At 31.6% G+C, this 14,657-nt stretch overlaps 1 protein-coding gene across 1 annotated transcript; it reads right to left on the bottom strand.

Moving 5' to 3' along the window:
* Positions 1-1,158: 1,158 nt before the first annotated feature.
* Positions 1,159-14,098, bottom strand: LOC106460427 (60 kDa SS-A/Ro ribonucleoprotein-like). The gene is made up of 7 exons (XM_013920122.2): positions 14,021-14,098; positions 11,431-11,954; positions 7,410-7,630; positions 5,904-6,197; positions 5,057-5,302; positions 4,394-4,560; positions 1,159-3,741 (listed from the first exon to the last, which is right to left on the bottom strand). The coding sequence occupies exons 2-7, from the start codon at positions 11,927-11,929 to the stop codon at positions 3,609-3,611; spliced, it is 1,560 nt and encodes a 519-aa protein (XP_013775576.1). The 5' UTR covers positions 11,930-11,954; positions 14,021-14,098; the 3' UTR covers positions 1,159-3,608.
* Positions 14,099-14,657: the final 559 nt, after the last annotated feature.

Genomic DNA, 14,657 nt, shown 5'->3' with positions numbered 1-14,657 from the left:
GTGTTCTTCTCTACAACAATGCATGTCCACATGTGACGCAACACAAGATTATGGAGTTTGGTTGGGAAGTTCTCCCACACCTACCGTATGCTCCAGATATGGCACCATCAGATTACCATCTTTTCGTTCGCCGAAACATTATCTTAATTGGAAAACGTATGCAAATGTGGAAGGTTTTAAATAGGACATCGATATGTATTTTGCTTCGAAGCCAAGTGGTTTCTTTAATCAGGGCATTAACAACCTGATTGTAAGATGGAAAAGCATTATCGATAAGAATGAGACTATTTCATTTAATAAATGTTTTGATATACAAGTTGTTCGTGTTTTTTCATTAAAAAATACATTAATTTCTTGACTACCCAATATATAAATGATTTGGTAAGAAAAATTGAAACATTATGTAGTTTTCTCAAAGTGTTAGCAATGCACTATATTATAAACTCAATTTGTTTACGATCTTTTTTTGCTTTAAAAAGGATAAAATATGGATTAAGTGTTTCATTGGGCGACAAAAAAGCATATAAATCAAATCCAATTTTCTCTTTAGCGTATGAAATAAAGTTGATAAAAAAATTCTTAGTTTTCAGTTTCAAAAAATCTTTTTTTGGCTAAAGCTTTCAAAAAAAAAGGTTTAATGATGAATCATTTCAGTGACCAGGTGAGAGCTTTAGTAATTAATTTCCTTGAAGATAGATGTTTATAAAAGTGAATATCCAGCATCATTTAGTATTGTGAGCAAAAACATATTTAATGTTAGTCGACTGTTTATAACATGGAATTTTTTCTTTAGAGTAATGATTACTAAACTATGAAAATATATGAAATATACAATGATAAAAAAACAGATCACTTCATGATTTGTTGTTTTTAACAAAAGGAAACGAACAATAATTTTGTAAAGCAAATTTTTAATCTTAATAATATAAAATATTCCAAACTCAAGTAAACAATATAGTCCAAATTATTAGGTCAGTATTTAGAATTTAATACTAAGACACAGTATTAAAATAAAACAGTAGTGGTATTAGCTATGTAGCAATTCTGCATGAATTTCACCTGGTTTAAAGACTTACTCCAAAAATTCTGAGTTATATTAAGTTCCCACTTTTCTAAGCTTAATAATCAGTAAATTATTCATAACAACTAAAAGTTCTATTTTTTAACTCCTAAAACTATATATAGTTGAAACTGAGCATTTGAACTTTGATAAGTACACATTAACAGCTAGGCCTTATTAGTAATGATGAGAGAACTTACTAAAACTGTGCAGCTGTGTTAAATGAGCCACGTTCCAGTACCATGTTGTTAGATAAGTTTCACAAAAACAGTGAGATTAAAGATTAAGTGTTCCATGCAGCTCACTGTGATAACATATAACAAGGACTAATAGTACTGGGTACTATCTTAACAAGCTACGGACAGCAATAACTTTCCATTGACTTACACAGAGGAAAATGGGATTACTATTGAAACCGAACTTTCCAAAAAAAGGAACCAATGTATTTAACATTGTTTTTCATATTTTAATCATTCTGCTTGTGTTGTAAGGCAGTTTTATTCAAAGCTTTCAGACAGGAGTTTTCCCTAAATAACTGTAGGTATAGCTTTCAATCAAGCTACAGCAGTAGTATCAGATAATTGAAGAGAAGGATGAGGCAGTATGCGAGCACACAATATTTTTATTTATTAATTTTAGAATTATTGAGACGTAGTTACTGTCACAGGCTCCAAAATAATTTGTGAAACTTTTTTTTTCCCCCTCAAACAAACTATTTGGTGCCACCTTTTCGGTTTTCCTTAGAAACAGACATGGAACACATTAGCCTACTGACACTTAGCCCTGATCTAACACTACAAAATGATCTCCAGTGTTTCAGTTTAATAGTGGTGAAGCACAGTTTGGATTCTACAAGTTCTCTGTTCAAAAACTTCAGAATTTTTTCAAAACACAATAAACGATTTATAAAAACTTGAAAGACACTATAGATTGTAAGTATATATTTAACTATTGTGTGAATAACAATATTTTCCTTTAGAGTATGCTACACCTAACATTTCTTCTGGAGTGTTCTATTACTAAAAGTTTTTTTTTTCCACTCCAGAACAACTTCTTCCAGATTATGAAAGATAAGCCTTCAATGAAGATTTATGGTAGGTGTGGGTGCCAAATTTACGGTAATTTAGAAATGCCTCATAAAACAATAATACACCAATACATTTGCCATAGCAATATAAGTTTCTAAATTTACATACTGCTATAAAAGTAAGTGAAAAACACATGAATAGATCCTTTTTCGTATAAAATGTTTTCATCACCATAAAATTAAAAACTTGTGTACTAACACCTAATGATCTACCTAAATGTCAATAAACAAATTGAATTTTTACAAGACCCAAAGAAATCCATCACATTATAACAGCACAAGCTGATCTTTAAGCCTAGTTTTTTTGATGTTGTGGTGTGACCAAAAGATTAGTTCTCAAGTAGATATAAACATTTATATTCCACAACTGCACACTTAAACAGTCATGAAAGTAAACAATGTTAATAGATAATTAAAAAATTAAGTTTGATGTATTACCCCTCATATATTTGAAATACGAAAATCATAAATAAATATTTCTACACAATTTCATCCTAAGTAAAAGCTAGAAGTGGAAAAAAAAAAACTAACACCACGATCTTCCACCTAAAACTGGCCTTTAGTTTGATATAAAGGTTATCTCAATTCACATCATTATATTACAATTACAGGTAAAACGTTTTCATTAATATAACTAATTAAGGAACGGAATTTATCTGCAAGTCATTGTTCTGCGTATTAAAAAAGTCAGGCCTGGCCCAGTTGTTTTCTTTTATGCGTATATACAATATTGGGTCCACCTACATAACGTACGAGTGTTACCTAATCTTTGGGTAGATGTTTCATGCTTTTGGGTACAGCAAAAGTTTAAAACAGTGTAAAGAAAAATTTATTATTACATACCAGGAAATGGCAACATCACCAAAAAACCTATTCTCCGATAGCATTATTTATTAAACCTAACAGCAGAAATATTTCAACTGAAGTTTGCCCAATTTCTCAAAAATTACATCTGACCTTATTATTAATTCAACAATTACTACACTTCTATATCACCCAATACCCAAGCATTGACATAAATGTATTTTTAACCCCTCTTATTTACGTACTTATGGTAGTTAGCAAATATTGCAAAAACTACAGCTGGGAAGAAGTCCTGCACCATGAACTTGGAGGTAATGATTTGACTAACTGTTTAAGGGTTATAACAAATGAATTAATGTAAAGGAGATGTTGATTTAACTGTGCACACTTACTCAACCATATAAGCAAGTTATCAACAATAAATAATAGAAATTCTGCAAGAAAAATTAACCTTCTTTAAAACTACAGAATTATGAGCACAGTTGACAGAAGATACCATGAACTGAATAAATGAAAGATGTGTAGTTTCTCTTGTCTGGTCTTTCTTGGAACAGCCTCCCCTGGTGTCATAAAATTCTCAGTGTGTAAAACATACGAGTAGCTTTGTTCATCCGTTCATGAAATTTCCATAAAGTTGTCTCAAGTATCAACGCAACTTTAAAAGACTCCACAAGCAAAATCTTGTATCACCTGGAGTACATTCTCATCGAAACCAGCAACATGCAACACATCGGGGTCATCGGAAGGAGCAAGAAAATTATCTTTGCTTGAAAATGCACACACCACGAGCCTACAAAGAACCAAATCAGCCACACATGAAACTACTTCCTCATAATCTCATGAAAATATGTTAATTATACAAGCGAGTTTCATAAAAATAATACTATGGCGTCTCATTTTTTCAGTGTAACATTTTAGGTGGATACAATTTATAATTTTATGTAAGTAACACATTTAATATTGGAGAGTATTATTTTTTGCTTTAAAACAATTTATGTTTTTCTTTGGATAAGAAGATGAATAAACACTAAGGAAGACTTTCATATTTATCCAATAATTACACAAACTCAATATTTCTTACCAACATAAATATCAAAAGGACAGTTTTTTAAAACTGAAAACAGTCTATACAACATGCTAGTTATGCAGAACTTAGGAGTGTGTGTGTGTGCATGAAGTGAACCTTCACAATATACATAATTCTAACTTTAAATGTTGACATTCATAACTTGTACAATCTTTTTATACTTTAATTTTGGGGTTCTGAAATTTTCTCAGCACGAGGCCTTCTGGTACATTTACATACTGACTAAGTCTGGTTGTAGATAAAAAATAAAATAACCACTGATTTGTTTCAAATACTGACATGCTAGAATTTATTTCTGTTAGTGCTAATATTCAACCTTACTGCAAGAAACACACGAACACCAAACAGTCCTCACCTGGCTTGTGGCAAATCCAGATCTTTTCTGTAATCTTTAAAAGCATCTACAGGATGAACTTCTGGTTGGATCTGGTTATCAGTACATATTAAAATCACATCAAATGATTTTTTCTTTTCTTTAGCCCACTGTAAAGGACCTGCTAGATTAACTGTTCCCATTGGAGTCTTTGAATCAGAAATGTAACAAAAACAAAAAACCTTTTAACCCTGCAATTTTTTTATATTATGTAAGCTTTTTTAAAAAGAATGTTACTGGCTACACTATAATACATCATTAGATGTAAAATAATTATAAATGTTTTATTACAAAAGTCCTATTGGTAACAAAATTTTATTAGGCTGTACTTTAGATCGGAAGGCTCATCTTTTGAGAATTATGTTAAGAGATCAATGTAAATTTTACATACATATATATATATATTGATAATTTTAACTTAAAAAGTCAACTTCTTATTGTAATTTTATTTAGCGATTTTATGTATTTTAAAAATGTTAAGTTAAAGTAGAAATTATGCAAAACAGTTCACTACTCACAAAAATCTAGTAACAGTTCTACGTACATAAATTAAAACAAGTTTAAATATTAATGTGAAGGTTTAATATATTAAATACTCGAAATTGTATATCATCCATCCAATTTAAAAGACATTTTAATTTGTACCTCTCTCAACTTTTTAAAAACATCTCCATGGGACATCTCCTTATCGACTTCTATTTCTTCAAGTCCATCTTTAGAGAATACGAGGGTTGTCAGTCTTCCACTCTCAGCTTGAGCTAATGCCATTAAAACCAAACAGGCAGCATCAGCAGAGCAAAGATAACGACATCCAGAGGTTTTCCTACCATGAAACATAGACCCACGGATATCAATAGCCACGAGATACCGTTTATTTGTTGATTGAACCATCTGGAAAAAAATTCAGATTTGTAAAATGAAAACATAATTTCACTTTTTCTTTGTTCCTTCTTCAGTTGGGAAACAAAACCTCCTGTACAACACGGTTTTTTAGAGATTTTTTAATTTTCAAAATTCAAATATATAACGCTGTTGCATTTTGAAACGACCAACTTTGGTCAAAGGCTCAAACAATTTAGTTGCACAACATTAATATAGCAAAACTGAGGAAAAACAAGACAATTATACATTTCACAAGTATATCATCTATTTATGACCATGTATTTCCTCAATTTTGTAATAATGGAGTTTCACCAAGTACTGACGGTTTCAAGTATCAATTATACTAATGTAGCATTTTTAATATTCTTCCCTGAATAGAATTTCTTAGTGGTGGTGGTAACAGACATTATACAGTGAGTGAACCAAGTTAAACAAACCCCTCCCCTGCATGTAACATACTTTCCCAGCATACATAGCTCTTCTTTATTAAGCATGAACATAATGTACACAACATTACTGCAGGTAATGAAATTCAAACACAGTTTCTTGTTCTAACATTAGCTCCTAAGTTATCAATTATTATCAGTATTCAAATAGTTTTTTTTCATACCTTGAAGGAGGAACGTTGTAGCATCTGGAGGGTGTTATTCAACTGAGAATGTTTATGGATGTGAAAAACAGTTTTATCAGCTGGACCCTTCTGTAAGATTTCTAAATGCTTGATGATAATGAACGTCTGTAGCGGATTAAGGTTATTAACAGCCAGTGTGATCTCAGTGTTTAACCTCTCCAGCAGTGGTTTAAAGACTGGGCTCTTGTGCTTAAGAAAACCTAGCCGATGGAGTCTGGGAAGTTGAGCCACAAGCACTCGGACCGGAAGTCTTGAAATTAGGCAGAGCCAAATCTACAATACAGTCAAGAACACATTTTACTTCCTATTTTTTATTTATGTTCATTAATTGTTTTTTTCTGCAACTGGTGACCTAGTCTTTTAATTAAAAATTATCAAATCACAAGACTAATATTCTGACACCTTAAAAGGAAAACATTCTTTATGTAGCAAACCAAAATATTTTTTTTTAAACCAGCAAATACAAAAAAAAATATATCATTAATTCTTCATTGTTACAGGCATTAAAACAAACATTAGTTCAATATGTTACATTTCAGTAACAGATGTTAAAGTCCGTAAAGAAATTGTTCTGACTGGTATGATATTAATATACAAATATTTTCATGGAAAGTTAACGTGACACTAACCCAACAGTCATGAGATACAGGGGACATCACAAAAAAAACTTATATTTTACAAACCCAACTTCTTTAGCGTATTCTTGCAATGTAAAATTTGGATCATAGAGTAGTATAAAATAAACATACATCTAAAACTGAAAGTACTGTTTGCCTTTCTTTTAATTTGGACTAAAAGTGAATGAGATTATACCAAAGATCCTAACTATAGCTCATTCTGGGCTTAATTTCAGACCAACATGAAATACAACATCTTTCAATCAAAGGGCACTTTTTTTCGTTTTTATTTAAACACCCGAGTTTAATCAAAATATACTGTAACTTTTTATTTTTAGTACATAAATTGGAATGCATAACTGATACTAATATTTTTTCCAGATATTATTAAAACTTGTTACAAACAGTCTGTCAGGACCAGATACAATCAACATGTTATAAGAAATCCAAGAGAGATGCCAAGATCACCTATAGGAAATAACACATAATTAGAACATTCCGTTAGAATCTTTAAAAAAACTGCTGATTTCTTGGGAAAAAATATGAGGGTGGCTTTCACCTCCCAATTAACCAAACCTAAGTTAACAGAGACACTGTTTAGCTTACTATATTTAAATATTTGAAGTTATGTATTGTGTTGTTCCAGTTTTTAAGTGTAAAGACTGTAACATAATATACGCCAAAGTTCGTATGTTAGAATACCTTTCACCAAAAATTAGTTTTGTGGATCACAGTTACAAACACTAATGGTTGAAAGCAACTTGTACCAACGACATTAAAAAATGACTATTGGTAAAGAGAAAGATCCAGTACAGGTTTTAGAAACATGAAATAATGTGAGAATTCAAACATAAATAATTTCAATTACCTCTTCTGACTTAAGCAGTTTTGTTGGTATGTGTTCAAAACTAAGATCATGCGTCTCTATTAAATGAACAGCTTTCTGTTCATCAGCGGCGTGTTTCAGTTCATGAACCGCTTTTAGGTAAGCTAGGATTTCTTTAACTTCGGATGAGGCATCTTCGCCACTAAATTCCTTCTCGGTAGCTTCGTACCCATGAGTGATGTATTTGTAAATGGCAGCCAAGGCTGAAAATACAAGACAAGAATTGGAGGAGGAACAGATTTACATCAAAGTTGGACATGCTAAGTATATATAATTTTCATGCGATTTTGATATTATGAAGTAAAAAAAACTACATTTCAATCAAAAGTATATATATATGACCCACAAGTTATTCCTTCTACTTGCAAGTGTTATTTCTGTAATACTTCTTGGTTGTTAGGTAATTAATACAAGAAGTAGAGTTACAGTCTATTTCACCTTCAATATGGGCTACAGGAAAGTGTAGGGGAGGCTATAGTCAAGATGGGTTTCCATTGAGAAAGTTTGGAAACTTCCGGTGTAGTGCACAATGGAGCTTAAATATGTTTAATGGCATACAGTAATTGTTCCATGATTAGTTAGTCTCCAGAAGAAATTGCAAAGTGAAAATGTTTTTCACTTTAAAAAGGGCTGTTCTTTTTCTATTAAACACACTTCATGTACACCTATGATTACAACTGTTGTCACAAATTTGAGCAGAAATTTATTTAACTTTTTGATGTTTCAAGTTTTCTATTAGCATTGTTTTGTTTGTGCTCTTTTAACTACCAAATCAGCATGGTATGCAGCGGACATAATTCTGAGAAATGTCAAAACTCTTAAAGCAGATACAGGGGGAAAAAAAAAAGATATAAAATGTTACCTAATCCTTCTGAATCTAGCCAACCAACCCAAATCCAGCTCTTTAAATCCCTCTGAATCTAGCCAACCTACCCAAATCCAGCTCTTTAAATCCCTCTGAATCTAGCCAACCAACCCAAATCCAGCTCTTTAAATCCCTCTGAATCTAGCCAACCAACCCAAATCCAGCTCTTTAAATCCCTCAGAATCTAGCCAACCAACCCAAATCCAGCTCTTTAAATCCCTCTGAATCTAGCCAACCAACCCAAATCCAGCTCTTTAAATCCCTCTGAATCTAGCCAACCAACCCAAATCCAGCTCTTTATACCCATACAACACATAATTTTAAATAAATTTAAATTATGAATAGCTACAGCTTTGAGACAGCCATTCATGCCAACAGTGAATTCTCATGAAATGAAGAAACTTTGTACACTAAAAATAAGATCGAGCTTAACCCTTTCACTGTAGCAGCTGAGACATATATTTCCCAAAGCTCCCACCCCCTCACACTGCAACAAATGTTTTCCATTGTCATTCAAAATTGCCGTGTGTGACGAATGGGAGTAAAATGTGTTGGAAAGTATTTTCTGGCATCCAACCTAATGTTGATATATGGTTTTCCCCTCAGCCCTTCAGTAACTAACAAGATACCTAGGCGGAATGTAAACGTAGAACAACTGCGTGCCGACCGTGACCGCATTGCTAGAGTGGCGAGTAGTAACCCTAATCAGTAATTACTATATAAACATGCTCGATACATTTGACTCAGATAGCTTAGAAGATAGTGAAAGTGTGTCAAGGGGTGTTCAAATGTGCGATGAAGAAGAGGCAATGAGGCAAGAGGATGCTAGCTCTCCATCTAGTTGTGATAGTTAAGATGATGAACCTGGACCCAGCAGAGGAAGGCATAAACAACATCAACAATGGGAAACATTTATCCCAGCTGCAGTGAATGGGTTAAAATTAACAGCACACAAGAAAATATCAGACAAATCATTCCATACGTTTATAACTCTTACTGTGAGGAAGTTTTGCCAAACAAAATGTCTGGATTCAGGTTTCCAAAACTTAGCCTTACAGATATTAAAGCTCTTGTTAAGCTTCCTATTTTTAACCTTAATATTCCATCAAGCAAATCAATATGCAGATTATGTAAGATATAAAGAGTTTTAAAAACATGACTTAAATCTCATTTCATTCAACTAGCTTTTAAAGAAAACAAGTCCAAGTCTTTTAAACCTCCCTTGATCTGAAGGACTCGTTATATAAACTGAAACTACATATCCTATTCATTCAATAGACAGATGCAGTACACAAGTTCTTAAAACTACTCTCTTGATAATATCAATTTGAGTCAAGTTCAGAAGCTTGAAAGACTTGGACTTGTTTACTCTCTAACCTAGAAGAACTAGATGTAATTTGTGTCCAGTTCAGAGATATTATCAAAGGTGGCTTGAAAGACTTGGACTTGTTTACTCTATAACCTAGAAGAACTAGATGTCATTTGAGTCAAGTTCAGATATATTATCAAAGGTGGCTTGAAAGACTTGGACTTGTTTACTCTATAACCTAGAAGAACTAGATGTAAATTGAGTCAAGTTCAGATATATTATCAAAGGTGGCTTGAAAGACTTATACTTGTTTACTCTATAACCTATAAGAACTAGATGTAATTTGTGTCAAGTTCAGAGATATTATCAAAGGTGGCTTGAAAGACTTGGACTTGTTTACTCTATAACCTAGAAGAACTAGATGTAAATTGAGTCAACTTCAGAGATATTATCAAAGGTGGCTTGAAAGACTTATACTTGTTTACTCTATAACCTAGAAGAACTAGATGTGCCACCTTTGATAATATCTCTGAACTTGACACAAATTACATCTAGTTCTTCTAGGTTATAGAGTAAACAAGTCCAAGTCTTTCAAGCCACCTTTGATAATATCTCTGAACTTGACTCAATTTACATCTAGTTCTTCAAGGTTATAGAGAAAACAAGTCCAAGTTACCTTTGATAATATCTCTGAACTTGACTCAAATTTTATCTAGTAGTTCTTCTAGAGAAAATAAGTCCAAGTCTTTCAAACCACCTTTGATAATATTCTTGTCAGTATACCTTTAATTTCCCATTATATCAAGACTAAAGTTGTAATAATCTTGTATTCAATTTCAAAGTCTCCATAAGCAGATTTCAGAACTATATTATTTTTGATAGGCTTAGAGAAATATCAGCAATATATTCTAAACAATCCTGAGAACAAACATATGTACTTACTACAAGGCTGTAGGTTAAAACATCTACAAAAACCGAGTTTGATTTTTCTTTTCCTCACATGCACTTGATTTAAGATACAAGATTTGTTTGTGACGAAAGGAAAGCTAATCGTAAGAGTGGTAGAAAGGACTTCAAGTTAGAAAAAATATTTTACGACTAGGAATTTTAACCAAAATCCTCATCCTCTGGTTTGATTATTTTACTCTTACCATATTTCATTTTTAAACCGCCCAGCTGTCAGCATTTAAACTATAATGTTTAGATAAAGTTTTTAATTTAATAATGTTCTTGTAATAGAACAAATAAACTCACAGTTCTTTTAATAAAGAAAAAAAAAAATTTTTTAAACTAGAAGATTTACTTCTAAGTAAGTGAATGGTTAATTTGCCACATGAATTTTAATACCATTTTGTGGTGACAGATTTGAGCCTGTGTAATTAAGATTATGTTTTTATTATTTAATGTTAATACACCATGATAAAATATAAGTTAGTTTAAATACAGCAAAAGATGAGTGTGGGAGGCAAAATTAGGGTACAAAATGATAGCTGTTCCATTACAAAATTGTTAGTAAATACAGTTTACAATTTGCAATAATGTTCTTCCAACTTAAAGAAATGTAGCATAAGATCAAAAATACAGTCTACAATACATGGTACTTTCATTCCTACTTGTGCTTTTTGTCTGAATGACAATTAAAAAGAACCTGAAAGTTTCCTCGAGCTTTTAGATATCAAACTTAGTCATCACTTTACACTTCAAGCAACATATTTTATAATTTAACTGAGCTTTTTTAAATTTATTTTTGGCAACTGAATCGTTACTTCTATAATCAATTTCTTATGAAAATTAGTGAGAAAACAGACCTCTACTTTTTAACCTCTCACCTTTATTTTCAGTTTTTAAATGAACCAATCGAAGCAAGTCCTTGTGAGTCCAGCCATGATGAGACACAACCCGTGTCACTAAAGCTGCTAGCTTTTTTGGGTCTACCTTATACCAGTTGGCCACAGCAGTTCGACGACTTCTTCCCCAGCCTGTGGTGGGTTTGCTGACCTCTTCCCCATAATGTACAAAACTAAATAATCCTCCTGCAGTTAAACAAATTTCTTTCAATGCTGAATATGCTGCATTCTTTGTTCTTATATCTTGGGAATGTGAACATACAGCAAGAGCAAAAGAAAGTGCATCTGGATAAACTGACAAGCCTTCTTTTGCAACTCTAGCAATCTCTTTTACAGCTAATTCCTGACTGTTTCTATCGATGCAGTGGATATTTTCTAAAGAAAACTGTTTGTTGCCAGGAGCATAACAATGTGCTTCCGTTCCAATGTGGAGAAATCGCAGTAACCTACTGTGTTCAGGATTACTAACACTGTCTCCCATGATCCAGTTCCAACACTAACTATACCTGTTAGAAACAGTTTTCCATTACAAATATTAAGAAAAATCACAGCTAAAAAAAACAACATTCTAAACAAAAAGATCAACACAAAATGTGATACAGAGTCACAAACACAGCCTATAACACTCAAGTTCTTAAAACTGACTTTCTACTAAACATAATTGTTTAGGCCAGTTTAATAAAAAAATTTGTTTCTCAGAAATTTTCATGAAAAAATTCCGTTGGTCAGTTGATTTTTTGCTGTTGTTGTTTTTATTTATATTTGTAATACTGGATACATTTATCTCTCTTCTTTAGACCAACATTAACCAACTATACTATGTTGGTAGGCTGTTGATATTTCAACACATAACAGTTTTATTCCATTATTCAATTGTATACAACTGATGGTGCTACATAAACCTAATGAAATGTAGCATTTTTTAAACTAAAGTAAGAAATAAGTTTTAAAAACATATTACTTGTTTTATCCATAAAAAAAACTTTGTTCTTCATGCTACGAGTTCTTCCTTTAACTGAATTGATAATCTGGTTTCCTTTTTTTCTCAGTTGATAGCAAGACACTTTGTGTTCAACTTATCAGATATGAAGTCATGCTTGTCAAGATTCTCTACTACTTTTCTTGAATATAAACCCAATTTATGAAATTTTCCAAGTAGAATTCTGGATGAAGTTGTTAATATAAAAAATTTTTACTTATCTTAAAAAAAGTAAAAACTTTGCTATGAATTGCAAGTATGGAGATGAAAAGTTCTTAGCGTTCTGAGTTTTTGTATCATAAAAGCTATTACTGTGATGGATGTATAACATTAAATAAAACGCAAGACATAATAACAGAACTAGTACTATATATATAAGTTCATACAAACAGATACCTATAATAATATAACAACAACATATTTGTTATTATATTCGAAATAACTATAGACCCAGTTTGTAAGACACTGTTTCTTTTGAAAAATACAAACTTTTTCATATTCAAAACAAATTTAATGACTATAATGGGTTCTGAAAATTTATAACAAGATAGCTGGACAGATTTTTTGGAGAAAACTCAATTTTAAACAAAATTCAGTTATGAAGCACCAACTTTTGTGTGTAAAAACTTAGAACTTTAAATCAATGTGCATTTTTTTCTTATACATTTGTTGAAACATTATTCTGAAATTAAGTTATCTTAATTTCCTATTACTGATGTATTTACACTTTTTTTCTTGCTTCCAAATTTCAGTTTATGAGTGCATTGAAATGAATATTGAAACCATGATGACATTATCAGTAATGCAAGTTTTAGATTATTTCAATATACTTATAGAGAGCATTTTTAAAATTTAAATTCTGCTGATACAACGTAGTCGGTAACTTTGACATTTGCAGTTATAATACCAAATCATTTCAACTAATACTAATAGTGATTATACTTGATATTGACAGGCAAGCTTGTGTTTTCCAATTTTTATTACGCAGTCTAATAATTTAATTTTTTTTTATATGATACATAGCTATATAATTTGTACATTAACATTTTCAAACAAAATATTTTGTAGCAAGTTGTTTTATACATTGTCGATATATACGTTAACGAAACGTATATCAAATGCCGGCAACATTGAACTTAAATTCAAATACTTGTACTAGTGGTAGTATTACTATTACTAGCGAACGGTCAAGTTCCTCCTGCCAAGACACGTGATTTATTATTTTTTAGAGAAAACCTGAGAGTACAGTCAAGTATCATCCCACGCAATGGTACTTTGATAATGTCAGTCTTAGTTTATTTAAATCTACTTTTCTGACTGGTCTGACTCAGAGTCCGAAAATTACCAAATAGTGAAATATATTGGAGTTTTAACAGGAAAAACAGTGAACAATGTTACAGTTACTGAATACTGACATTACTGTGCCATTCTAATTTCTAAGTCTTACGCCTAAAAAGTAAAATATAATCACATCGAACACTACTCACTGGATAATAATGAATCGTGAAAAAATAACGTTTCGACTATAATACTAGGAATCATATATGGTTAAAAAATAAGAAGTAGTATAATTCAATATAGAACACAACAAACCCTTTATATCACTGAGAGTCGAAGACTTGTGACTGTGCACTTCGGCATGCACTGACGTCATAGCTTACGAACAGTAACTAACAGAAAGAGCAAAAAAAAAAAAAAAAATAATTCAACTGGTTTTACTAAAAAATTCCAATATACCAACTGATGTTTTGTACTGCTGATTACCGTTTGTGTTTTAGTGTAATACTCCTGATGTAAGCCTAAACATTGAGTGTCCAATTACACAAAAAAAGACTAAATCTGCTACTACAAGACAGTTTATTTCCATAATTAATATGCCTTTTATACACCAATATGCATTTCAGAAATTAAATAATGAGTCATTAATCACGATTTTAGTAAAATATTTATATTTACCCATTTTTTTTCAAAATAAATAGTTCAAATATTAATTAATAGTAAAAAATAGACAAAATATTTAAGCATGATCACGTCATCACTTAAGCTCATAAAAATATTACTTAAATATTTATAATTAAGCAGTATTTGTATATAATAATGCACAAGTTTGGTAGAACGCCTCAAAAAATGAGCTTCAAATACAAAATAGTCATTGAATAGCTACATAAGTACTCCCTACTCCCGGTAGCTCAGTGGTAAGTCGCGTTTCGATAGCCCTAATAGCCTATTG

This window comes from Limulus polyphemus, unplaced genomic scaffold, assembly GCF_000517525.1.
Source record: "Limulus polyphemus unplaced genomic scaffold, Limulus_polyphemus-2.1.2 Scaffold768, whole genome shotgun sequence".
NCBI lineage: Eukaryota > Metazoa > Arthropoda > Merostomata > Xiphosura > Limulidae > Limulus > Limulus polyphemus.
The sequence above is the reverse complement of the archived record's forward strand: the minus strand, read 5'-3'. Positions and strand labels throughout refer to the sequence as shown.

Excerpts from the sequence above, each read along its gene's own strand:
- LOC106460427 (XM_013920122.2), bottom strand. The coding sequence starts at position 11,929 with ATGGGAGACAGTGTTAGTAATCCTGAACACAGTAGGTTACTGCGATTT. Across the intron at positions 7,631-11,430 it reads TTTAAAAACTGAAAATAAAG|CCTTGGCTGCCATTTACAAA; the intron begins GTGAGAGGTTAA and ends TTGTATTTTCAG. Across the intron at positions 6,198-7,409 it reads AACTGCTTAAGTCAGAAGAG|ATTTGGCTCTGCCTAATTTC; the intron begins GTAATTGAAATT and ends ACTGTATTGTAG.